This window comes from Mauremys reevesii, linkage group 6 (genome assembly GCF_016161935.1).
Source record: "Mauremys reevesii isolate NIE-2019 linkage group 6, ASM1616193v1, whole genome shotgun sequence".
Classification (NCBI taxonomy): Eukaryota; Metazoa; Chordata; order Testudines; family Geoemydidae; genus Mauremys; species Mauremys reevesii.
This window is the reverse complement of record NC_052628.1, coordinates 39,928,580-39,953,363: the sequence shown is the minus strand read 5'-3', so window position 1 is coordinate 39,953,363 and position 24,784 is coordinate 39,928,580. Positions and strand designations below refer to the sequence as shown.

The 24,784-nt window shown below is 44.6% G+C and overlaps 2 protein-coding genes across 18 annotated transcripts in view; one reads left to right on the top strand and one right to left on the bottom strand.

The window, feature by feature from the left end:
- LOC120408226 overlaps nt 1–6,528 on the top strand; it is a 50,861-nt gene extending 44,333 nt beyond the window's left edge. For 2 of the 7 annotated variants that reach the window (XR_005600547.1, XR_005600548.1), the window contains 3 exons: nt 4,250–4,517; nt 5,230–5,316; nt 6,194–6,528. Coding sequence is in view for 1 of the 7 variants with exons in the window: in XM_039544925.1 (XP_039400859.1) it covers nt 613–648; nt 4,250–4,488; nt 5,230–5,316; nt 6,194–6,482 (651 nt within the window). In the remaining 6 variants the exon portion in view is untranslated. Of the gene's footprint in view, nt 1–594; nt 649–4,249; nt 4,518–5,229 lie in introns of those variants that run through there. The other 5 variants (XM_039544925.1, XR_005600545.1, XR_005600540.1 and 2 more) reach the window with 5 other exon arrangements.
- ERBIN (erbb2 interacting protein) overlaps nt 1–24,784 on the bottom strand; it is a 249,589-nt gene that overhangs the window by 22,386 nt on the left and 202,419 nt on the right. For all 11 annotated transcript variants that reach the window (XM_039544892.1, XM_039544893.1, XM_039544898.1 and 8 more), the window contains 6 exons: nt 22,471–22,592; nt 21,679–21,849; nt 20,629–20,811; nt 17,878–17,992; nt 14,170–14,347; nt 11,682–13,221 (listed from right to left, as the gene is read on the bottom strand). In XM_039544892.1, coding sequence (XP_039400826.1) covers nt 11,682–13,221; nt 14,170–14,347; nt 17,878–17,992; nt 20,629–20,811; nt 21,679–21,849; nt 22,471–22,592 — 2,309 coding nt within the window. The remainder of the gene's footprint in view (nt 1–11,681; nt 13,222–14,169; nt 14,348–17,877; nt 17,993–20,628; nt 20,812–21,678; nt 21,850–22,470; nt 22,593–24,784) is intronic.

Below are 24,784 nucleotides of genomic sequence, written 5' to 3'. Positions count from 1 at the left end.
GGGAGCACAAAGTCGCTCTTGAATCCTTGTGTGTGAAGAACCCCATCAGCTGCAGATTCCTCAAAGGGGTGGTCCTCCATGGTTATTTGAACTACCTTTGGTATTCCCAAGGACTACAACCAAGAGGCCTAGTGCATTACTACTGCAGTAGCGATACCTCAGGCCACCATAGGAGAAGTGGCAAGAGAGACCTGTAATGAGCACAGGGCCGGCTCTAGTTTTTTTGCGGTCCCAAGCAAAAAAAAAAAACAACAAACAAAAAAAAACACCTCTGAGAGTGCAACTGCTGAAGCAAAAAACAAAACAAAACAAAACAACCCGGAATGCAGCCCCTAGAATTGTGCCGCCCCAACCACCTGGAATGCCGCCCCTGGAATTCTGCTGCCCCAAGCACATGCTTGGTTTGCTGGTGCCTAGAGCCGGCCCTGAATGAGAGGTCATGCCACCAGCTGTCCTTCCTGCACTACAGATTTTTATCTGTCGCAAATTAAGATATCAGAGGGGTAGCCGTGCTAGTCTGGATCTGTAATAGCAGCACCTTATAGACTAACAGACATATTGGAGCATGAGCTTTTGTGGGGTGAATACTCACAATGCCCAGAAGGACCACAAATGCATGGGGATTCTGGAAAGGGGGTACAGGCCAGGGTAAGTACCATGCAGGGCACTGCTCAAAGATATCTGCATAGTCTCTCATGTGGGAGTGGTCTCTGATTGTCCTTTCAGGCAGGCTAGGGTCATATCATTCTGGGGTGTGATGCAGGTAGGATCATATTGTTCTGGGGTGTGTTGTCTATCACCTAAATCCTCTGAGGCCAAGGAGGAGAAGGAATACATCTCCTTCACAGGTGGAGCAGATCTCTCAGGTGCTCCAGAGGGACCAGGCAGCTCTTGTGGTTGCGGTGCAAGGTTCGGAACCTGTGAAGACAGTTTCTTAGCAGAAGACAGCAATAGAGACTCAGGCTGATCGGAAACTGCCAAGTCTCCCAGTACTGGTGAACCATGTAGGTACCATGAACATGGGTTCCCGAGGTGAATACTTAGGGGAAAGGATGGCTGGTATTGTCAAATGTGGACTGGATGCAATCAGTGCTGATATTTTCAGTACCAAAGGCAGCATCTAGATCAGAACACTTTCTGATGCCAGGAGGTCTGAAGAGCCCTCCTGCACTGCTGACTTCAGTGCTGAGTGCTTTGATCCAATCTCAGGCATATCAATGACTCCTAGGGAGTTTTCCCAGACTCGTCAGTGGTCGCTCAGTGGCGAGGCATCAGCAGAACCTGATCTGGGCCTTGAATTGCCTCGTAGGCTGTATCTGCTCAGGACCAGAGAGAGTGTACCTTGCAAAGAGCGCTCCTTATGTCTTCTCTCTTCAGAGGACCTGGGTGAGGAAGTGAAGGAGGTTTTGGCCAACTCCATGATAGAGGAATGGGACTGCTTTATAACCTTGGCTACAACACATCAGGGTGCGTGTAGGACACAGATGTGGCTGCAATTCACAATGCTACACACACAAAAATTCCAGTCTTGTGGGGATGGGATGCATGCACTCCAAACGTGGAATACATGTGGACAATCACTTGAAGAGCCTTTCTTCCACTTACAAAAAAAGTAACAGTGTAATGAACAATCCAACAATTTTTATTGACTATTCAAGTCTCTATATGAAGATCTATTTCAAAAAGTCTTAGCTATCATTTTTCCTCTAGTTGCATATTTTCAGATTACTCAATTATGATAGGAACATATCCCTTATGTGCTTTAAAATGGGTTACACATATTCATTGCTACGTTGAAGTTAGTCATTAATCTTATTTGTTAGACATCAGGCTTCCATTTGATCCCTTATACAAACTGCTGCTTGAAATGTTTTCCCCTTTACATCATCAGGCGAAAATGTCCAAGAGCCAGACAAAACAAGAATTAGCTTCTCTGGTCTTGATTTATAGGCAGCCTTTGATGATTTAAAATTTAAAAAGATTATTCTTGTACAAGTTTAGAAACTATGGAATTTATAATTTTACAAAAATCATTCATGAAAACTTTTACTAAAAAATCCTAAATAGAAATAATGATAAGTATGTTATATAAACCACTGAAAGTCAGGTAATGCAAAAGTAAATGTGAACAGTGCTCTTACCCATACTACTGTGTAAAAGTACAGGCAGCAACATATGAATCAAAGATGGCGATATTATTTTTAAGTTTGTATTTCCTGATTTTTTTTGTTTTGTAACCTTTATAATGTTTAAAGGCAACAGATTCTTTTAATCTGTGAATTTCCTTTCTTTGTTGTGGAACGTTTGTTAAAGAATATGTACTTGTGATCTTCTAAATTAAATAATACAGTTTCTTTCCCCCGTATACATCTCAGAGGTCTAGAATACAGTATGGAATAACTCCCCACAAAATTAAAAGCCCATTTTGAGTTATAAACAGAAGCACACCTGAAACTACCAACTTCTGATTTATGGGACTCTCATAATTTAAGTGACCTGAAAACCAAAAAACTTAAAAAGGTATGGTAATTGTAATGCTATTTGCTGAATGCCTTAAATAGAAGGCGACAGAAAAACATGCAGCAAATAAAGGACAGTTAACTGTTCCGCAACTGGCGTTCTTTTGAGATGTGTTGCTCAGGTGTATTCCACAGTAGGTGTGCATGCTCGCCACGTGCACCGGTGCTGGAAGTTTTTCCCTTAGCAGTACCTGTAAGGGGGGGGGGGGGGGGAGCACCGCTGCGAACTCTGGAGCGGCGCCTCTATAACGCGCTATAAAGGGAGCTGCGCACTCCCCCAACCTTCGGTTCCTTCTTGCCAGACAACTCCGACAGAGGGGAAGAAGGGCAGAATGTGTGGAATACATCTGAGCAACACATCTCGAAGAACGCCAGTTACGGAACAGGTAACTCTCCTTTCTTCTTCAAGTGATTGCTCGTGTGTATTCCACGCTATATCTGATTGAGGTGGGTAGGAGTTTAAGGTGACTCCAAGCTATATCTGATTGAGGTGGGTAGGAGTTTAAGGGTTTCTGGGACGGAGTACCGCCCTACCAAACCCGGCGTCATTCCTTGCTTGGGAGATGATTGCAAGGAAAAGTGCGAGGAAAAGGTGTGGACAGAGGACCACGTGGCAGCCCTACATATGTCCTGGATAGGGACATGGGCTACATAGGTGGCTGACAAGGCCTGCGCTCTCGTAGAATGCGCCTTTACGATAGGCAGTGGGGGAACCCCTGCCAAGTCGTAACATGTGCGTATGCACGAGGTGATCCAGCAGGAAAGGCGCTGGGTGGAAACTGGTTGCCCCTTCATGTGCTCTGCCGACGCAACGAACAGTTGCGAGGATTTCCTGAACGGCCTGGTTCAGTCCACATAAAAGGCCAGTGCTCTACATATGTCTAGCATGTGTAGGCGGCGTTCCTCGTTGGAGGAATGGGGCTTAGGACAGAGTACTGGTAGGAAAATGTCCTGATCCATATGGAAGGTAGAGACACTTCGGGAGAAACACAGGGTGTGTGTGAAGCTGTACTTTATCCCTGTGGAAGACCGTATAAGGGGGTTCCCGAGGTCAAGGCCCTAAGCTCCAAGACACGACGGGCTGAGGTGACAGCCACCAAGAATGCTACATTCCATGACAGGTGGGACCAGGAACACGTGGCCAAGGGTTCAAAGGGACGACCCGTGAGGCGGGATAGCACTAGATTCAGATCCCACTGCGGGACCGGGGCCCCGGCATATGGGAATGCACGATCTAGGCCCTTTAAAATGTGGGAGGTCATCTGATGGGAAAAAAACGAGTGACCTTGCACTGGAGGGTGGAAGGCTGAATGTACCCTGACGGAGACAGAAGCTAGTCCTTGGGTCCTAAGGGACAGGAGGTAATCAAGAATGAGCTGGAGGGATGCGGATGACGGGGAGGCACCCTGCTCACCTAGAGAACCTAGACCATTTGGCAAGGTACGTCCGTCATGTGGATGGCTTTCTGCTCTCCAGCAGAATTCGTCTGACATCCTCTGAACACCTGCCCTCCTCCTAGTTTAACTATGGAGCAACCATGCTGTCAGGTGAAGCATGGCCAGGTTGGGGTGGAGAAGGCATCCCCTCTCCTGGCAGAGGCGATCCAGGCAGGGCGGCAGCCTCCATGGGGGCGCTGCTAGAAGTTGTGGGAGGGTCCCATACCAATGTTGGCAGGCCCAGTCTGGGGCTATGAGGATAACCCTTGACCCGTCTGCCTTTTCTTTTTCCAGGACCTTGCCTATCAGTGGGAACAGTGGAAAGACAAAGCAGTTGGCCTGACCACCGGAGGAGGAATGCATCTGAGATCGCCCCCCCTTTCTGTCCCTGCCCTGGAACAGAACTGGAGGCAGCGTCAGTTCTGGGTGGTAGCAAAGAGGTTGACTCGGGGAGCTCCCCACTCTCAGAAGAGCTGTCGGGCGACATGCCAGTGGAGTGACCACTCGTATTGGTGGGAAAACACCCTGCTGAGGTGATCGTCTCACATATTGCGCATGCCGGGTAGGTGGAAGGCCCATAGGGAGATATTGTGGGCTATGCAAAACTCCCATAGGTCCAGGGCTTCCCAGCACAGGGCCGAGGAATGTGTGGCCCCCTGCCTGTTAATGTAATACATCGTGGCCATGTTGTCCGTGAGGACTCTGACCGCCTTCCCACGAAGGTGCAAACTGAACACTATGCACGCCAGGCATACTGCCCTGAGCTCCCTGATGTTTATGTGGAGGGACAATTCCAAGGTCGACCATCTGCCTTGGGTTTGAATGCTCCCTATATGGGCTCCTCAGCCCAGGTCTGAGGCATCTGACACCAGGTCTAGTGAGGGAGGGGCTTCTCGGAAGGGAATCCCGTTCAGCATGTTACTTGGGAGGGACCACCACTGCAGAGTGGCCACTACATTGGGTGGTATCATGACAACCTTGTCTAGGCTGTCCCTGGACTGAGAATACTGGGAGGCCAACCAGAGCTAGAGGGGCCTCATTCTGAGCCTGGCATGCCGCACCACGGATGTGCATGCTGCCATGTGACCTAGGATTTGAAGGCACACTCTTGCCGTGGTCACAGGGAAGGTCGTGACCGAGGCTATGAGACTTTTGAGTGTCTCGAACCTGTCCTGGGAAAGAGAGGCTGTGGCTTCTAAGGAATCTAGCAGAGCCCATATGAAGTGTATGCGCTGGACCAGTACTAACGTGGACTTGGTCACATTCACCACTAGGCCCAGACCTGCGCATGTGGATAGCAGGAATTGTATCTGGGCCTGTACCTGGGACCGGGAGTTGCCCTTTAGGAGCCAGTCATCCAGGTAAGGGAACATTTGCAGCCCGTTCCTCCAGAGGTGGGCTGCCACCACTGCCATGCATTTGGTAAAAACCCTGGGGGCCGTGGAAAGGCCAAAACGGAGGACCGCAAACTGGTAATGGTCCTGCCCTACCAGGAAGTGGAGGAAGCGCCTGTGACCCTTGAAAATATGGATGTGGAAATACGCATCCTGGAGGTCCAGGGACGCGAACCAATCCCCCGGGTCTAGGGAGGGAATGATGGAGGTCAGGGATACCATGCGGAACTTGTAACGGACCATAAACCTGTTGAGATTCCGCAGGTCCAGGATGGGCCAGAGCCCGCCTTTCACCTTCGGGATCAGGAAATACCGTAAGACCCCTTGCCCTGGAATTCTACCAGTACCCTTTCTACCGCACCCAGGTCGAGGAGGCGCGCCTGGCTTAGAAGGGGGGCATGTTCCAGTTCCCCGAGGTCCTCCAGGGGGTGGTGGAGGGTGTGTGTGAAGCGAACTGCAACATGTAGCCCCTGGAAATAGTGCTGAGGACCCACTGGTCTGATGTTATATGGGACCATTCCACTCAGAATGCAGATAAATGGCTGCAGAACACAAACTTTATTAACTGGGGGGCTTCCGCGGCAACAGGCCTGGTTGCCCCCCGCCCCGCAAAGAGTCAAAACTGCCTCTTCCCCTGCTTCTTGCCCTTCGAGGGGCCTGGTCGCGGGGCTGAGCGGGACTGATGTTGGGACCTATGTCTCTGCTTCCTCATTCTCTTATGCAGGGGCTCATATCTGCCCCTAGCGGGAGGTGCTGAGGTCTGCAGCCTAGGTTTGTCCTTTGCTGGCGGGACATATAGGCCCAGAGTTTGCAGGGTGGTGCGAGAGTCTTTCATCCCATGCAGGTGGACGTCAGTTTGGTCCGCAAACAGCGCTTTCCCATCAAAGGGAAGGTCCTGCTTCAAGGACTGGAATTCTGCAGACAGACTGGACAGGAGAAGCCAGGACGCCCTAAGCATAGATATGGCCAAGACCATCGAATGGGCTGCCGTGTCGGCCGTGTCCGAGGAGGCCTGGAGGGCTGCTTTCACCGCTGCTGCCCCTTCCTCAACCAGAGCCTTGAACTCCTTTTTGTCACGCTCCGGCAGAAGAGGCTCAAACTTTGGTAGAGACCCCCATAAGTTAAAATCATAGTGGCTCAACAGGGCTTGGTGGTTGGCCACCCTGAGCTGGAAGCTCGCGGAATAAACCTTCCTGCCAAAAGAATCCAGTCTCCTGGTGTCTTTGTCCTTGAGGGTGGGCGTGGGCTGACCATGGCATTCCCGGTGGTTAACTGACTCCACCACCAAGGAGTTGGGTGCTGGGTGGGAGTACAGGTATTCGTGTCCCTTAGCCAGGACAAAGTACTTCCTCTCCACTTTTTTGGAAATAGGTGCCAGGGAAGCTGGGGCTTGCTATAGAGCAGTCGATATCTTGGCTACGCTTTGGTGGAGAGGTAAGGCCACACGGCCTGGTGCTGAGGAGGACAGCACATTGAAAAGGGTGTCTGACAGTTCCTCCATCTCCTCAGCCTGGAGTTGGAGATTTGAGGCCACCCGCTTGAGGAGCTCTTGAGGAGCCTTAAAGTCCTCCTGTAGAATGGGCGGAGGGGTGGCTATGGTCTCCTCCAGCGCCAGCGAGGGGGCTAGTCCAGCTCCCAGGGCATCAGGAGGTGCCGGTGGTTCAACCCCCAAGACTGAATCTGGGCCCAGTACCACCTGTTCGGTACCCATCGACTTTCGACTCCGTCACGGGGAGCGGGGAGGGACAGACACACACACACCGAATGGGCATGGGACACTCTGGCTACTGAGCGGGGTCTCGCCTGGGCGGGCAATTGCGGCCACAGTGCCCATTGACACCACTGCCCCTGCCACGGTGCCCCTTGCCACTGACCAGCTTGGGTACCGGGCGGTGCAGCTTGGGGACGGGCGGCTGGATGCCGAAGCCGAGGTCACCGTTGACCACATGGTGCGGTAAGAGCGGCGGGAGCATCTATGGTCGTTTCAGTGCTGACCTCAAGATCTGGACCTCGATGACGAGGAGCAGTACTCGTTGGAGATGCTGCTCTCATTGTCATCCTGGTGGTCGTAGCTACAACACCTAGGTGCCTGTTGAGGGGAACTCCGGTTGAGGTATCTGGTGGAGCGGGCACTTGAACCTGAGCATCTGTAACGACGGCGTCGGGATCTGCTCCTGTAGCCACGATTCGAGGAGCATCGACGCCACTTGTCTCGGTGCCTGTCCCCCCGGTGGGGTGTAGAGGACCCTCGAGACTCCCGCGCGGGCAAGTCAGCCAATCTGAGCGGAGTGGAGGGCTGACGCGAGCTAAGTGAAGACCTCGTCAAACGGGGCGGCACATGGTCCTCGGAGTGGGGACTGTGTCTTGCCGGGGAGGGCTGGTGTGCTCCCAACGGCAGCTTCCCTCAGGACCGGGTGCCTGTCTCAAGCAGCACACCCCGCACCGGAAGGGAGAAGATGTCACGCACTGCCTGTGCAGCCTCCGGTGTCGATGGCATTCTCACCATGGGACAGGCACGTGTGGACGGGACCGGGCTATTCTGCTCAGCGTGAGTTAGAGGTCTGGATCCCGAGGGGGATCGTGGACTGCCCAACTCGGGTCCGGCCTCACTCCTGTCTTTTTGTCAGTGCTGCTGAGTCTCTCCCTGCTTCTTAGTGGGTAAGCGGTGCTGGCTGGTGGAGGGAGTCTCACTCTGCACCGAGGACGCGGTGCCATGTCCGAATGGTGCGCCAGTGCCGGGGCCAACACAGATTCCATTAGCAAGGCCCGGAGCCAGATATCCCTCTCTCGTTTAGTTCAAGGCTTGAACAATCTACAGATTTTACAGCGGTCTGTAACGTGGGTCTCACCCAAGCAATGGAGACACTGAGCGTGCAGGTCGCTTCTTGGCATAGAACTGCGACAGGAGTCGCACTACTTGAAGCCTGGGGCTTGCCCCGCTCCAGGCAACTAACTAAAGAAGTTATCCAACTACTGGAGAAGATGAGTACTACTAAGGCTAAGAGGAGAGTTACAGCAAAGCTGGAGTGGAAACTTCACTGGCAGCAAGAAGGAACTGAGGGTGGGGGGGAGTGTGCAGCTCCCCTTATAGTGCGTTATAGAGGTGCCACTCCAGGGGTCGCAGCGGCGCTCCCCCCCCCAGGTACTGCTAAGGGAAAAACTTCTGGCACTGGTGCACATGGTGACACACACACCTACTGTGGAATACACCTGAGCAATCACTCGAAGAAGAACTGGATTTTCACATTCCTCACTATTGTATTGGCCAGTTGTCTCTCAAAGCCAGCTCAGGGAAGCACATCTGTGGCTCTTTTGAAATTCATGGCATGATTTTGAGATGTTTATCATGTACCAAACAATATAAAAATAAATGCTATCTATAAAAGCACACTCTCAGAGAAAGAGAAAGCATCTCTCAGACAGACACATCTCCACACTGTGCTCAGACCACTGAATGAAAAACCACTGTAAAAACTAATAGCATTATTTATAAAAATAAAGCCACCCTCTTAAATGTTAAAGAAAAGATAAACCTAGTGGTTTCAACATAAACTAAACTAGACTGGTGGAAGGGAAGTATAAGAATTAAGGAGACAGCATTTATTACACAATACCATTCTAATAGGGAAAAAAAAAAGTATAGTGTTATTAAACACATGGAGGGAAAGGATGAGCTGTGAGGGCAACACATTTCTCACACTGGTTCTTACACTACCCTCATCACCTAGTATCTGGTGTCTTTCAGTAATGTATTAGGTGCCCTGCCTAACATTTGTAAAGTCACTAACTGACACAGTTCCCTCTGGTACTTCATTCACTGAAGCATAAGCACTCTGAGGTCTGGGTATGTTTGGACCATCGGTACTATAGGTTCTGACAGAAAAAAGTCTCCGTTGCCAAGACATTATTGGCAGAGCTCTTCCCATTCTCTCGTCTTGTCCTCGGAGAGAAGGTGCATAAAGTGTAGTGTATTTTGTTTAGGTAGGGTTGGTTTTGTTCTTTATGTTTATGCTTCTATGTATTTATACAAGAGAAGGCAAGGTTGAAGACGTGCACCTTACACTGGGAGTGGAAGGTAGTGAGGTCTGTGATGGTTAGGGCCCTACCAAATTCACAGCCATGAAAAATGCGTCAGACCGTGAAATCTGTTTTTTTTTGTGTGCTTTTACCCTATACTATACAGATTTCATCGGAGGAGACCAGTGTTTCTCAAACTGGGGGTCCTGACCCAAAATGGAGTTCCAGGAGGGTTGCAAGGTTATTTTGTGTGTGGGGGGGTTATGGTCAGTGGTGGATTAGCCACTGGGGCCCGTGCCCAGGGGCACTGGCCAATTGGGGGGCCCCCCCACCACACACTGCCTGCCCAGCACTGCTGCTGTTGAGGAGGGTTGGGGGGGCGGGGGCTTGCTCTGCTCCACCTGCCTGGTGCTTCTGCCGGGGAGCAGGGCAAGTCTCCATGCCCTGACCCTTCTCCCCAGCAGAAACACGGCGGGTGGGTGGGGAGGGACAGGGGCGACTGCAGGTGGAAGGAGTGGGGAGGGCCCCCTACTTGCTCTGGCCGAGAGCCCCATAAAAGCGTAATCTGCAACTGGTCACAGTATTGCCACCCTTACTTCTGCACTGCCTTCAGAGCTGAGTGACCAGAGAGCGGCAGCTGTTGGCCAGGTGCCCAGCTCTGAAGACAGCATCCCACCATCAGCAGCACAGAAGTAAGGGTGGCAATACCATACAATTACAACACCGTGAAATTTCAGATTTAAATAGCTGAAATCATGAAAATTATGATTTTTAAAATCCCATGACTGTGAAATTGACCAAAATGGACTGTGAATTTGGTAGGGCCGTAGTGATGGTCCTTAGCTTCCGTGGGTACTCAAGGATCCACCACAATAAAAGCACTATTGTGAGATCCTTAAAATGTACATGATATCAGAGCTCACATACCTACCCAGGTAAGGCTTGAGGCCAGAGTCTAGAACTTATTCCTACAAGGAGGGAATTACAATAATTAAGGTTCTTGGTCATGAGGGCTAATGTTGCTGTTCTGATTTTATCACATAAAAAGATTACAGCCTGAAAAAAACCTGTGCAGATTCAAAAAAATACTTTTGTTCCACGTCCATTTAAAAGTCATGCTTGAGTGTGATGTAGGGTGACCAGATGTCCCGATTTTATAGGGACAGTCCCGATTTTGGGGTCTTTTTCTTATATAGGCTCCTATTACCCCCCAGCCCCTGTCCTGATTTTTCACACTTGCTCTCTGGTCACCCTAGTATGATGCCAAGATTTTTAACTTTGCTTATCATCTTCAAATAAATCCCCTTAACAAGCAGGGACATTGAGGTGATGAAAATATTAACATGATAATCATTACCTACCAGAAAGACTTTATCTTCCTGAGGGTAAGGATTAAGCAGCTTGATGCATCTGACTGACAATGTCATCCAAGGAAAATGTTTTCAAGGACAAGAAATGTGTATCGCCAGCGGAGCAATGACACTCTGCCCTATATTTAGAAAATACTTTCCTAAGAGGCTTTGTATATACATTGGGCAACATGGATGACTACATTCCTGAAAGATGCTATCCTCTCTTCATATCCCTTGGTGATGACATATAATTGTTCAACAATGCCAATCAACTCTTATCTTCCAGGTATAGCAAAGCAGTTTCAGAAATATCAGCCACTGTCTCTTAGCCACCGATGGTCAGTCATATAAAAAATCTGCTGGGATCTACTACATGATCAGGATGGCTAAGTGCCTTATCTCAAAGCATCAAAAGATAATTCAAGACTCTGACAAACATGAACTCCAAAATACTAGATTCCAGATTAATATCTACTTAGTGTGACTTTGGTGCTCAGATGCAACTGAAACTACAAAGCCATTAACTTTTCAGTCACCTTGCAAAATAGAATAGAATTTTTTAAAACTACACTACAATTAAAAACACTTACCTGAGCCTCTAAGCGCTAGCTCTATAGTCCAGCAAGGCTCCTTGGTGGAAGCCATGATGTTACATAATGCTTCATTCTAATGGAGTTCAACTGAGCCAACGAGTATGATGTGGGCGGAAAAAAAAGTTTTTTTCCTTTTTTTCGGGATGGGTAAGTTTATCATCAGTTATCTGAATATTTCTCAGAGACATTCAGCACATACATTTATAATTACCTATATTTTTTGAAAAAAATGTTCACAGGTCCCATTAAAAAGTTTCAGAGCACATTTTCATTACAAAGTGAAAAATTAATCAAAATACAGATTATGTAGCTTTTTTTTTATAATACAGGATGATAGAAAGATGAACAATAAATTAACAATTTTTTTTACCTTTTCTAACTTTTTAGCTTCAATGTGTCGCAGTACCTGTTCCCGCCAATCATGAGGGACTTTGCTTTTTCCTGGAGGGTCTAACAAAGAATGTTCAGAATTAACCCTTGGGTTTGGTCTTTTTGTGGGACTAGTCCGTGAATAATTAAAGTCACTAACTGACATAGTTCTTTCTGGTATTTCATTCACTGAAGGGCGAGCACTCTGAGGTCTAGGTACATTTGGACCATCACAGCTGTATGTTCTTGCAGAAAGAGGTCTCGGTTGCCCAGACATTATTGGTGGAGCTCTTCCCATTGAATGCAAATCTCTATATGTTAAGTAGTCCCCTTCAGGAACCTGGGCATGCCTTGGGGGTCCAGTATCACCAACATTTATGGAAGCTGTAGAGGATATGCTGCTCTGTCTCTGAAGAGTATTTCTGGTTGCTCCAGGAACAAGTCTATCATTCGGTGGAATAGCCCACATTTCTAAATGTCTTCCACCCATCCTTTGATGCATGTTATATGCAGCATTGGCTCGAACATTATTATGATTAGAGAAATTCATGTTGGCAGAATGTTTTACATAATTAGAGCTTTCTGTGCTGTCTGACCTAGATAGACGCTGAGGTGGTAAGCTCCCTTGTTCTATTTGAGCATTTTGTTTTGGGAGCCACAAGGTGTCTTTGGCTGTTGTACTGCTGCTATATTGGATATTATACTGAGGTACACTGAACATCTGTGCACCACTCGCCACTGGTCCTCTAACTACATTAGCACCTTCAGGATTGTGATTTGAATCAAACTTGAACAAAGTTTTTGTACAAGATACTAAATCAGAAGATGATGATGATCCAGGAAATACCTGCAAAGGCTGGTCATATAGAAGAGTAGCAGACTTGCTTCGGACAATGTTTTTTCCATCTGGACCAGCAGATGCTGATTTTACCACTGAGTTGGGCTCTTGGGATCCATTGTCATTGACAATATCAAAAATTTTTAGAGCACCAGTGTCGATGTTGGTGATACTGTGAGATTTCACCACAGGGCCACTTCGCTGTGGGGACAGATCTTCAGTGCTCTTTGAAATACATATATCCACAGAAGAATCAGTGTCAACTGTGATGCTTCTCTTCAATTCAGCCTTCCTTGGAGACTGAGGTGCTCTCTCAGAATGTCCATTCACTTTATTTATAGAACAGAGGTTAGAATATTGATTTCTATTTTCCAAGTGCTCAGTTTCTTCTTTCATGTTATAGTTTGAACAGCCCTTTACCGACACTATTTCCTGTGTCTTTAATCTTTCCATAACACTTGGTTGTATTGTATCTTCAGTAGTCAGTTTGTTGATGTTCATGTTAATTTGGTCTAATTTGTGTGATTCCTCAGTAGTTGTGTTTAGATCAACACCTTTTTCTATTAGAGCTAATCTCTCTTCAATCCTTAACTCATATTCAGGCAAATTTGTAACTTTCTCTTGCACATTGATTTCTTCTTCTGCTGTGATGTTTAATTCACCTCCATTTTGCAAAAGGCTATTAAAATTTTCATCTTCTTGCCTGAAAAAAAGATAGTTCTTTGAGAAAACCAGAGAGGCTGCCAATAGCATTGATCTATTTTTAAATACTGGTTCAGATAAGTTGTGTACTATCATGCAGAAGTCCCACACCATGGATGCATGATGAGACAAAAGAACAATTGCTGACCTAATTTATAATGTTATATTCCCATTAGGAAAAACATTCTGTACTAATGGGCTAATCCTACAAGTCTTACTCGCATGACAAGTTGCACTGAAATTAATGGACTATTCATGTAAACAAGAATTCTTGTATTAGCAACAGGTTGTAAAATCAGGCCCTAATTTCAGAATTCCACTAAAAAATTCAGTGCTAATGTTTCAATATTTTACTTATAATTTTATTGCAACAAAAAGGACATATTTCTGATTAGATACTTCTAAACGTAAGATCAGCATGAGAAAAATGCCTTGATTTTAGTTCGTTATATCATATTTTAATTACTAAACTATAGACTGCTAGCCATTAAACTAATAGATTACAATATTTAAGGAAATCTAACCACTTTTTGCAACCTGTGTCGTTAAACTATTTGCTCTCCAATATCCTCTGAATAATAGTAAATGATATGATGAAGTTTTCTGTAGAGGTAGTAGAAAAATAAAAGTTGAAAAGGATCCAATTATTGTACCTTAAGAAGATGGGAACAGATTCTTGACTATTACAATTTGCTGGGGTGCCTTTTTTTTTGGTGGGGGGGGGGAAACAAGTTATTTTGTGTTGCACTTCAAGATAAAAGTCCTATTTTGTTATTTAAAATTATTTTAGAATATGAACATTTAAATTAATTATTTAACGAACAATAATCAAGGTGTCAGACTGGACTACAACAACAATTTTGTACTAAAAGATAAGCAACAAGTTTCTCTATTGTAGTTGCTCCGGTATCCTTGCTGTTATAGCCTTGCTATAAACGGTTTCACAAACCTGATTTTGGAAATAGCAGCACTACGTGTTTCTTTGTCCGGAGAGCACACTGAAGTGTCATTGCTACTGTCAGTATTTAGAGAAACTGAATCTGACATTCGAGAAGGGGAGGAACAATTGCTGTTATTGTGATTGCTGTTGTGGGTGGCTTCATCTGATAAGGAATCTGCATCTTTATCTGAAACAAAATTTTTAAGTTTAGTCATGCACATATTGATCTTCTATAAAGTCAACAAATATTCACGTGTAATGCTTATTACTAAAAAAGGAAAGTATAATTTCTTCATACACTCTAACACTATAAATAATTATTTATTATTCATTATTTATTATTATTATTATTATTAATTGCCTTTGCAAAGTTCAGTTTTGCTTCACATAATTTGACGGAATTTCTGTTTTTGTCAGCAATGGTTCCTTTTTAAGGAACAGCTGTTTAAGTGCAGCCAGTACTTTGTCCACTAGTGAAATTCAACTTGTGCTCTTTTTAAGGTTTATTGGCCAGGTACGAACATTACATTATATAATCTTTTCCAAAGGCCATCAATCAAATTATGTTTCACATGTTTCTGTTTTTAGACCCCCTTCAAGTGCTTATATTGCACAAATGTTATTAGCTTTTTTCCCAAGTAAAGTGTTCAGCTTCGTATGTGAGAAAAATGGTAATGTAGCAGTATACAAAGTTGCTACTTCCTAACCTTACGATATAATTCCATTTATTTGAATCCAGTGTGCCCCTCATGAAGCCCTATGTAAATCATCTGCTGATTGCGGAGATAAAGGGAGGGGGACATGCATTAGTACCATAATTGGGCCCCGGGTGATTGCTACTTTCCACCACCCAACACAGAGGTAATGAGGTTGAGTAGTGCCCGTATAAGAAAAATTAAAATTACTGATTATTTTTTAAGAAAGGTTTTTAATGACTTACGGCTATAAATGCAACGCAAACAGAATAGGAATAGAAAAATTAAAGACCAGCATTGAATAAGGATTAATATAAATGGCAAGTTATACTGAACACAAGCACAAGTACAGGTAATATTATGCATTAGTTACTTACTACTATAATGGAATGTAATATTATGCATTAGTATTAATATAAATGGCAATTTATACTGATGACAGGCACAAGCACATACAAAGCTACTACTACATATTAACTACTAACTTTACATGTACTGTTTTTGCCCTTAGTAAGCACAAGTACAAGTAAAGATATTATATATTGATTAACAACTTACTACTATTTTTAAACAATACTATTATTGAGCGTTTACTACTACTTTTAATACTGCAGTATTGATAACCTGAGATTAAATGATTCCAACACTACCATTTTTAATACTGTAGTGTTAACACAACTTCAGATTAAATTAGCTTGAGCAACCAGACTTTTTTACTTTATAACCTTACCCTGCATTTGTTTGAAAATACATTACCCTTTAGTCGGCCGATTTTTGCACTGGCTAGGTACAGACGGTCGAGAAGTGCACATTCCTTTGGTTCAGGGGGTGTTGGCTGGGTTTACCAAAACACACACACACACACACACACACACACACAGTTTTGTGCCTTCATACTTTTTATTTTATTTGTTGGACGTGTTTTAAAACAGACCAACCAATTAGGGTAGGCCAATTGTTTACTGTGGTGGTTAGGGTTACTTTGATATTTAATTATTGTTTTAATTTTATAAGTTATGCACAAGGAGATAACTTATTTCCATATAGCCTGTTGTTTCGACTGTGGGTAATGTGGTTTTATAAGCTATGCCTGAAGGCCTAACTTATTTTACCACATAGGAGTTAGCATTAAGCATTATTTGGTTGCAGCGTTTTTTGACCGCTAGTTTTAGCCTAATTTTGCAAAGCTTGCTTTTTGAAGCTTCCGGAAGTTTGAGGCCTAACACTGACAATACTTTTGTTCAGTTTAGGCATGACAATACAGTTGTTCAAATTATTTACACTAATAACGTCTCAATAGCCTTCATCACTGACAGTGATTAGTCAGGTTTTTCTTAAATAGACAAATACTTAAAACCATTATGGGACATAATTTAAATACAATCTGGAGTTTTAATCAACTCAATGAAGTTTTTTTTCTACTCTTTAATAAAGTACAAAGTATTAAGCAAACATCAGCATTACTCCCTTCATTCCCCATATTTCTGTATCAATGAAACTGCAGCTCAAAATAGCACTTCAGTTTATCTGAATGCCAAGTTATCCAAAAGTTTTATATGTCCCCCAGTCATCTGGATAAACAGGAATGTACTGTATATAGTTATAACACAGCTATGTATTAAACAAAATATTCTGGAAGAAAATGAATCTTTGAAAAACCTTTGAATATGCTCTAAATACTGTTATGTTCTGAAGAATAAGTTTTATAAATATAGCAAGAGAAGATCAACAATGTTTTTATGCCTAACTATAATCCAGAAACAGAACTCTAGTATTTTCATGAAGACCTAAGTAAGGCATGTATTCTTGCACACATTTGTTCTTGCTTAACCTATGCATACAAATACCTGGTGAGCAAGTAGAAATCATGTATGTGCATGGCCTACTAGGCACCAAACTAGCCAGTCATAAGCAAATCAGGTTTCATACACATAAATTAGACAGGCAACTGTACATATAAAATTCACCTTGCCTAACTTTGAAAATCTGGCTCCAAGAGACTAACTCAGGCACCAGTAGGAATTAATTTGCCAACCTGGCCTCTGGCTCCTGGGACAAAGAGTTTTTGGCTCATTTTATTAACCAGACATCAGATCTCAGAGAAGGCTTTGCTAACTATCAAGATCATCTCCCTTCCTCTCACTTCTTCCACATGCGAGTAAATGAATGTTATGTGGTCCAAAACAGGGCAAAGCCCTACAGATCCATAAGGTCTCATTAACCCTCATCCCTTTATACAGTGTTCCAGAGTGCTTCTTGCTCTGAAAGGAACTGGACTGGGCAACATAGGAGAATATACAAAATGGGCAAAGAGCCATCTCTTTCCTAACCTTTAAAAGTTGTGTCCCAAAAAGCTGGACTAGCCCTTACACTTCTGACAAAATGGTTGCCCTGGCTAGAACAATTATCCTCCAGAGAACCAATTCTGGTTCTTCTAACAAATTTCATAATACAGTTTCCTCTTGAAAGAAAGAGAGAACAAAGTGGCTTTGGACTTATGAGCACCAGTCTGGGATGGCAAAGAGTCATGTGGCAAATTCCATTTTTTCTGCAGTTTAAATTTTCATTCATTCCACAAAAATGGGATATTTATAGGCTTGGCAGGATTCAATTTAAATTGGCAGTCATCAGTAAATGTTGATTTTACCTGACACACAGACATCAATGGAAAAAATTATCCATCAATAGCTATCAGGGAGTGCAGCTTCCCCCCATACTTTGCACCCACAGGGACCCTGTATCCCAGCCATGTAGAGGGCGCTCTGCAGCCCTGCTGACACAGTCCTATGACAACATAGGGTGCCCCCTGCTGCAAAACTGTGAAATGTATTTTTTTTTAATCTATAAAAATTGGGGGGGGAGAGGGAGGTTAAAAATAAATCACTATTAACTACCAAATTTACAAAAAAATCAAAATCTAATTCTGCCATACCTAGGTATTTACTCAATAATAGAAAAATGAACAATCCTCAGAACCATATAACAGTACTCTTGATTTTGTGTGTTTTGTTATCTATCTAACCTTTTTTATTATTGCTAAGTGCTACTACTTTTGGTTGGTTAATGGAAGTTTCTATCAGCGGTGGGCGCATTTCTGCCATTTTCATCTCTTCATCAGAAGAGAGTTCTTCTGACTCCTGCCAAAGGAAAAACAAATAATGTTTATGCTGTAAATCTGTAGTGGGTTGCTTAAAAAAGTTAAATGAATGCTATAAAAATTGCCACCCTACAGAAATCCCAGATATTACAAATAGCACTAATGAATGCTTATATCATAATTAAGTTTCCAAAAGTTACTAATCATTTGGATACCTCCACTTTTGTTTGCCGAACTTGAGACACCAGGGCAGAAGCACAGCCCTTTCTAAAAAAATCAGGCCACTTGAGGTGTCTCAGGTTGGCACCCAAAAACATGGATATTCAAAATCATAAGTGATTTTGGAAAATCTAAAATGGCAGCTCTAGCAGAACAAAGTGTCGTAAGGAAAGCCTAAAAGAGCTCTTGCGAAGGTATTAAAGGCCATAGCAGCTTGCCCAGATGCAGCTTATTGTGAGGACCAGCAAACACAACTTAGCCCCCAAAAACAGAAATGTGTTTCAATGCAATTGGGACAGTCACTCACTCTAACTATCTCTATCACTCTCCCCTAGATTTTAATGCAGCAGATAAAACAGTTACTGACCTGTATTAGAATTGTTATTCTTTGAGATATGGTTGCAGACATGTAATTCTCTATTCAGGTGTGCAAATGACCAGTACACCAAAGAACTTTGCTTAGCAGGACCCATCAGGGTGGTGCTTGTGCCCGTAAATAGCCTGGGGAGGGGCTAAGTGCAGTGCCACCCCAACCCTTCAGTTCCTTTGCACCGAACATGAAGAGCAGAGACGCCAATGCAGAGGGGATGGAGGTTGGGTCGTGGAATATGGCTGCACCCACATCTTGAAGAACAACAATTACAGTATAGGTAAATAACCATTTTTCCTTCAAGTGGTTACAGACATGTGCTCCCCTCAGGTGACTCACATGCAGAACTCTTAGGAAATGAGGCTCGGAATCTACTTAAGTAACAATTGTAGGACTGCTTTCCCCTGCTTTCCTGCATCTGACTTAGTTGCAATGGTAACAGCACAGTACTTGGTAAAATACTATCAACATTACTTAGGCACTCCCTGAATGAGCCTGTAATCTCTGTAGAGGCATTGTCTAAGGTACTTCGTATGTTGTCATAATGCAGGAAGCTATCCACCTGCAAATCACCTGTGCAGAGACTGCCTGAACTTTCATTCGATCCTCATAGGAAATAAAAAAATGAGGGGATGCTTGAAAAGTTCTCTCTCTCTCTGGGTAACATACTAAAGTACCGTCTCATATCCACGTGAAGTCGCTATTCATCGGCATTCAAGTGCAGTTAAGAAAAGAACACTGGTAAATAAATCATTTGGGTAAGAGGAAAAACAAAACAAAACAAAAAGTGTGATGTGGCTGTAGGGCCACCACTTTGTCAATGAAAAAGTGGTTATACAGGGGCTCAGCCATGAATGCCTGTAGCTCGTTTGCCTCAGAACCTAAGTTGTGCAGAACGCAATGCCGTCCACAGCCTCAGAAACCAACCTGACATTATAATCAAAGAGGCTGATAAAGGAGGTGCTGTTGTCATCATGAACAGGTCTGACTACCAAAAGGAGGCCGCCAGACAACTCTCCAATACCAAATTCTACAGGCCACTTCCCTCAGATCCCACTGAGGAATACACTAAGAAACTGCACCATCTACTCAGGACACTCCCTATACTAACACCAGAACAAATCACCATACCCAATCTGTTGCTCTGATACCAAATCATTTTTTTAAAATATCAAAAATAACATTTTTCAGAAACATTTGCAGTGGCTTGTCAGAACTAAGAACAGGCTACTGGGAAAGGAGATACAGCTGTCCATGATTCCCAAAGGGTGGCTTCTGAGAAGGTGCAATATATATATTGTTCATTATTTAATGAACACACATAACTGCACTTAATCTATGAAAAAATACAGTTTAAAAATTGTGATTTGAAGTAATTTTGTTCACTAGTAAGTTCCCCTGGTTTATGTCATGTCTCTCTAGCGGGTCCTATGTAGAAAGAGATGAGGGACTCATCACACATCTAATACAAAGATTACAGGAATTCAAGATCTCTGCCTGAATCAAACAAAAGCCAGCAGGTTTATAAACTCACAACAGCTAAATTAAATTCAAACCTCCTTTACTGTAGATGTCTCTATTAATCACAGTGAGACAGATATTTGAAAACATGTCTACTTTTTACATTTAAAATGTGTAGAGACAACTTGAAAGTCTAAGTTTCAGACTGCTCCCACAAATCAGATACTTGGATATCTAAATGACAGCTGTAGCCACAACTACCTATGCAACAAAAAGGGAGACATAGCTAAGGGGAAGCAGAAAATCATTACCAACATTAACACCCTCTAGACCACACATTTATGTCAGTGTTTTTAGTGGGTTTTTTTTTAAATTCACATATATTTCAGTCTGTATCTCCAAATAAATGCAGATAAAAAACTTATTTCAAAATAATTTGAAATGAGAAAAACATTGCATTACTTTGTTAATAACCATACTTACTTCCCAAATGCTCGCAATGCTAACGGGATGGGCATTTCTGCTATTGTCAACATAATTTTTCATTGCTATCTTTCAGAATAGCAGATTCAATCCGACACGAACGCAATTCTTTTACTGCCATGGTGTTCATCACACAGCCATACCTCAAGCGTATCTTCATGGTTGACAATTATTTTCGTGTTCTCTAAGGTTTTAACATGTGCGGTCATCTGTGAATTTCCAGTGCTGTGCTCAGCTTCTGGTTCAGTGGGCTTCTGCACGCAGTTTTCCATCATATAGTTCTCTCCGTCTTCTGTTTTGCTCTTTGCTGAAGCCATTTCTGAAGTCTAGAGTAAAAAAAAAAAAAAAAAGATTAGTGGAGAACCACCCTGCAAAGGTTCATAATTATTAATATTTTATAATTAGCGCTAACATTTTATATTTTGGGAAAACCATACAATGACAAACAGACTCAACTTCAAAACTTCATAATTTTGACTGTGAAGCAAATTGGAGAGAAAATACCTTTCAGATTATTAAGACAGATGATTATAAACTTTTTTTCCCCCCCAAGGCCTATTTTATCCAATACATTCCTATTAGATTGGCAGATAAGTGAACACATTAATCAAAAAACACTACCACCCACACAGGTGGCCTGACAATGAGAGAAGTGAGCAGCTGTCAGCACAGTTCTCCCACCTTACCACCAAGCAGAATCAACATGTTTCAGCCAGTGAAGGATCCCTTAGATGCTTCACCACTGCTGCCTTTTTCAGCTTTTCCTATAAACCCTCTGGTCAGATGGGAGAAAAGCAGAGCCCTTTGTGATCATTCTGATTTCCAATTTGAGGGTCAGCAAATAAGGGATGCTTAAAGGCGATGGAGGTGTATCTTTTGGAAGATCAAACAAGCTACTTTTGTGATATGTCTAATTTATACTGGCCTCAGGAGCAAGTCACTCGGGTTGCTTCCTAAGCAGAGTCATTCAGAGGGCAGCAACTATTACTAACACAAAGCAGCCATTTATAACTGGCTCTTTTAAAGTACTGAATACACAGGTTCTGATCTTTAATTTGACTTTTTTTTCCTCACTGAAACATTTCAAAAAAAGAGATTGAATTAGAAGAAATCAATCAATATATTGTTATGCAATATCATACTCCAGATCTTTGGGATAGCTGTCAAAACTGGAAGAGGATATTGATTCTAACCTTTACACCCACATCTTTTACTGAAACTTGCTGGCCTTCTTTCTTTGACTCTCTGCCACCATCTTCAGTGGTTTCTTCATCTTTTAGTCTGTGTACTATCGTTTGAACTGTTTTGACCATATTCTTTAGTTCATCAGGATATGGTGTTGGATATCTCTTCAAATTACCCTCCTGAGAAACAAAGAAAATAAGAGAAACAAAACAACTTAAAACATGAATAGTCAATCAAATATGAATTTTACAAGAAGGAATTAGCAGAACAAACCCTGCATATCTATTTTGCCATTTCAATTATACCTGGACAAACCCAGGGGCGCTGAGGCTAAATTAGCTAGTCCCGGAAAACAGTTTGTTGTCTAATGCATGCCCCATCTTGTCCCATTAAAGTGGTTGCAGTTTCTCCTTGTCATATATTTATAGAAAACTCAAAATACAGTCTTTAATCCTTGTGAGAAGCCAATGATTCTTTCCAACTACTGTCTTGAATTTTTTCAAAGCATCATAGTTCAGTATCCCAGAAGAAAAATATTGCCTTAAACCAGTTCACAGTTTAATAACATGTGCTCCATTTTAATAACATATCCTAACTGGCCAGGCAAAGCAGACACCAACTGATCAAAAAGATTTTTCCCTTGGGTAATTTAAAAAATATGAGGCATGAAAAGAAAATAGGTTTTATGCTTTTTAATTCTTCAGCTACTAGAGACTAATCAATGCAGATAGAGGTTGATTGCCATTAGCAAGAGTAAAGGGGGAGAATTAGGAATTCAAAATGGAGTTGGCAATACTGACCCTGGGTGGTGCCTCCCTTTCATCTTTATCTTCATCACATTCAAATGCCACCTGAGCACGCTGTTTTCTCTGCTCCTCCCACAAAGAGGGATTGAAACTTTCATTATCAGATATGAACAGAACTAAATAAAAAAAACAAAACACAATTCCAATAAAAACAGGACACATGAAATTATATTAGAAACCATTTCTTTTTCATTCCTTTTATTAGGTGAGGTTTGTATTTATATCAGGGCCGCCCAGAGGATTCCGGGGGCCCCGGGTCTTCGGCGGCAGGGGGCCCCCACCGCGGGTCTTCGGGGCACTTCGGCGGCGGGTCCCGGAACGGAAGGGGCCCCCCCGCCGCCGAATTGCCGCCGAAGACCGGGCTGCGCTTCGGCGGCGGGTCCCGCTTCCCCCCCCGCTCCCAACCTCTTACCCCCGGCTCCCTCCTCACCCGGAGCCTCAGCGCCTCGCCGGAACAGCCGCAGCGTGTGGCCGGCGGGGCCTGAGCTCCGTCCCGCTCAGAGCCGCGTGGGGAGGGGGCGGGGCTGGGAGCTCCACGCCGAGCGGAGGGAGCCGAGCTCAGCCCAGAGCTCCCAGCCCCGCCCCCTGACGACGCGGCTCTGAGCGGTGCGGGGCTCAGGGGCCCCGGCGGAGACACGCTGCGGCGCTGTCTGAGGACAGCGCTTGATGTGCTAGGGCTCCAGGAGAGGGGCGGAGGCGGGAGCCCCCGCTGTTCTCTTGGGGGCCCCTGCGGAGCCCGGGGCAAATTGCCCCCTTTGCCCCCCCCTCTGGGCGGCCCTGATTTATATCTGTGCTTCAGAAGGTAAAGGACCAGAAGTACCAGAAACTAAAGACCTATCCTCAGACCAATGCTATGCTGCAGCTCATTGCATTGAGAACCTGACCATTTTCTATTAATAGTGACTTCAGCTGCAATCTACAGAAAAATCCTCTGCAAAGCTGTACTTCAGTTTTCAAGTATTCTCACCAAAGGAACTCCCCTGAGCTGAGCTTGCCAACTGTAAAAAATTATGCAGGCTGCTTTTCTGATATGTCTAATAAAGGCTGATATGGCAACACTCAACTTCATTTCACTAAGATTTACATATTTACACTAAAGAAAGACTTACCTACAAATATGCCAGACTTCCAAATATCCATACTACTACTACTACTACTACCACCTCCGAGCCTTAAAAACAACAAAAAAAACCCCACTAAAAACATTAAGATAAGCACATGGTTAAGCAGGAATTATGAAAATTACAGTTTTACAAACTATTTTTTATTTTTAGCAAAAGGAAAAATCCTAGATTACCTTGTTGTCACCAATTACTGCAGCATATATGTTTATGATAGATGTTACATAAATTGGTTCTGTATTAATCTGTCAAACTTTACTACAAAAATCCCCTGCATTCCTATATATCACATTAGCAATGAAGAGGTTGCTCACAAACAGCTGCTTTTCAATATTCCTATACTTGCAATAGAATGGTGTTTCTCAAACTGGGTCCGTGGACCCCTGGGGATCCCGCTGATCAACTCCTCCCCACCACCCTCGCTCAACTCCTCTCCCTTCCTTCCAGCGCCTCCTTCACGCCTGGGAGAGGGAGGGGGAGGAGCGGGGATCTTGGGTCCGTGCTGCTCCTGAAAGCAACCAGCCCGTCCCTGTGGCCTGGAAGGCAGGGTGTCTCCATGTGCTGCCCCCAGCCTGAGTGCCACTCCGCATTTCCTACTGGCCGGGAACTCCAGCCAATGGGAGCTGTGGGGGTGGTGCCTGCAGGCAGGGGGCAGTGCGTGGAGACACCCTGTCCCCTGCCTAGGAGCCACTGCCAGAGGGACGTGCTGGTCGCTCTCAGGAGCTGCCCGAGGTAAGTACCGTCCCCCTCTCCCCTTCTTGCACCCCAACCCCCTGCTGTAGCCCAGAGCCTGACCCAAACTCCCTCCCAGAGCCCTCACCTCCTCCCACACCCAAACTGCCTCCCGCACTCCCTCCCGCACCACACACACCTGCCCCAGTCCTAAGCCCCCTCCCGCACCCAAACTCCCAGCCCAGAGCCCACACCCCCACCTGCACCCCAACTCCCTGCCTGGTGAAAGTGAGGGAGGGTGGGGGAGAGCGAGTGACTGGGGGGGCGGAATAGAGTGGGGACGTGGCCTCAGGGAAGGGGGTAGGGCATGGCCTTGAGGAAGGGGGCGAGGCAAGGGCTGAGCGGGGGGCTTGGGGGTCTCTGAAAAATTGTAAATCAAAATGGGGGTCCTCAGGTTGCTAAAGTTTGAGAACCACTGCAATAGAAAAATAATTTCTAGATTATATGAACCCCAA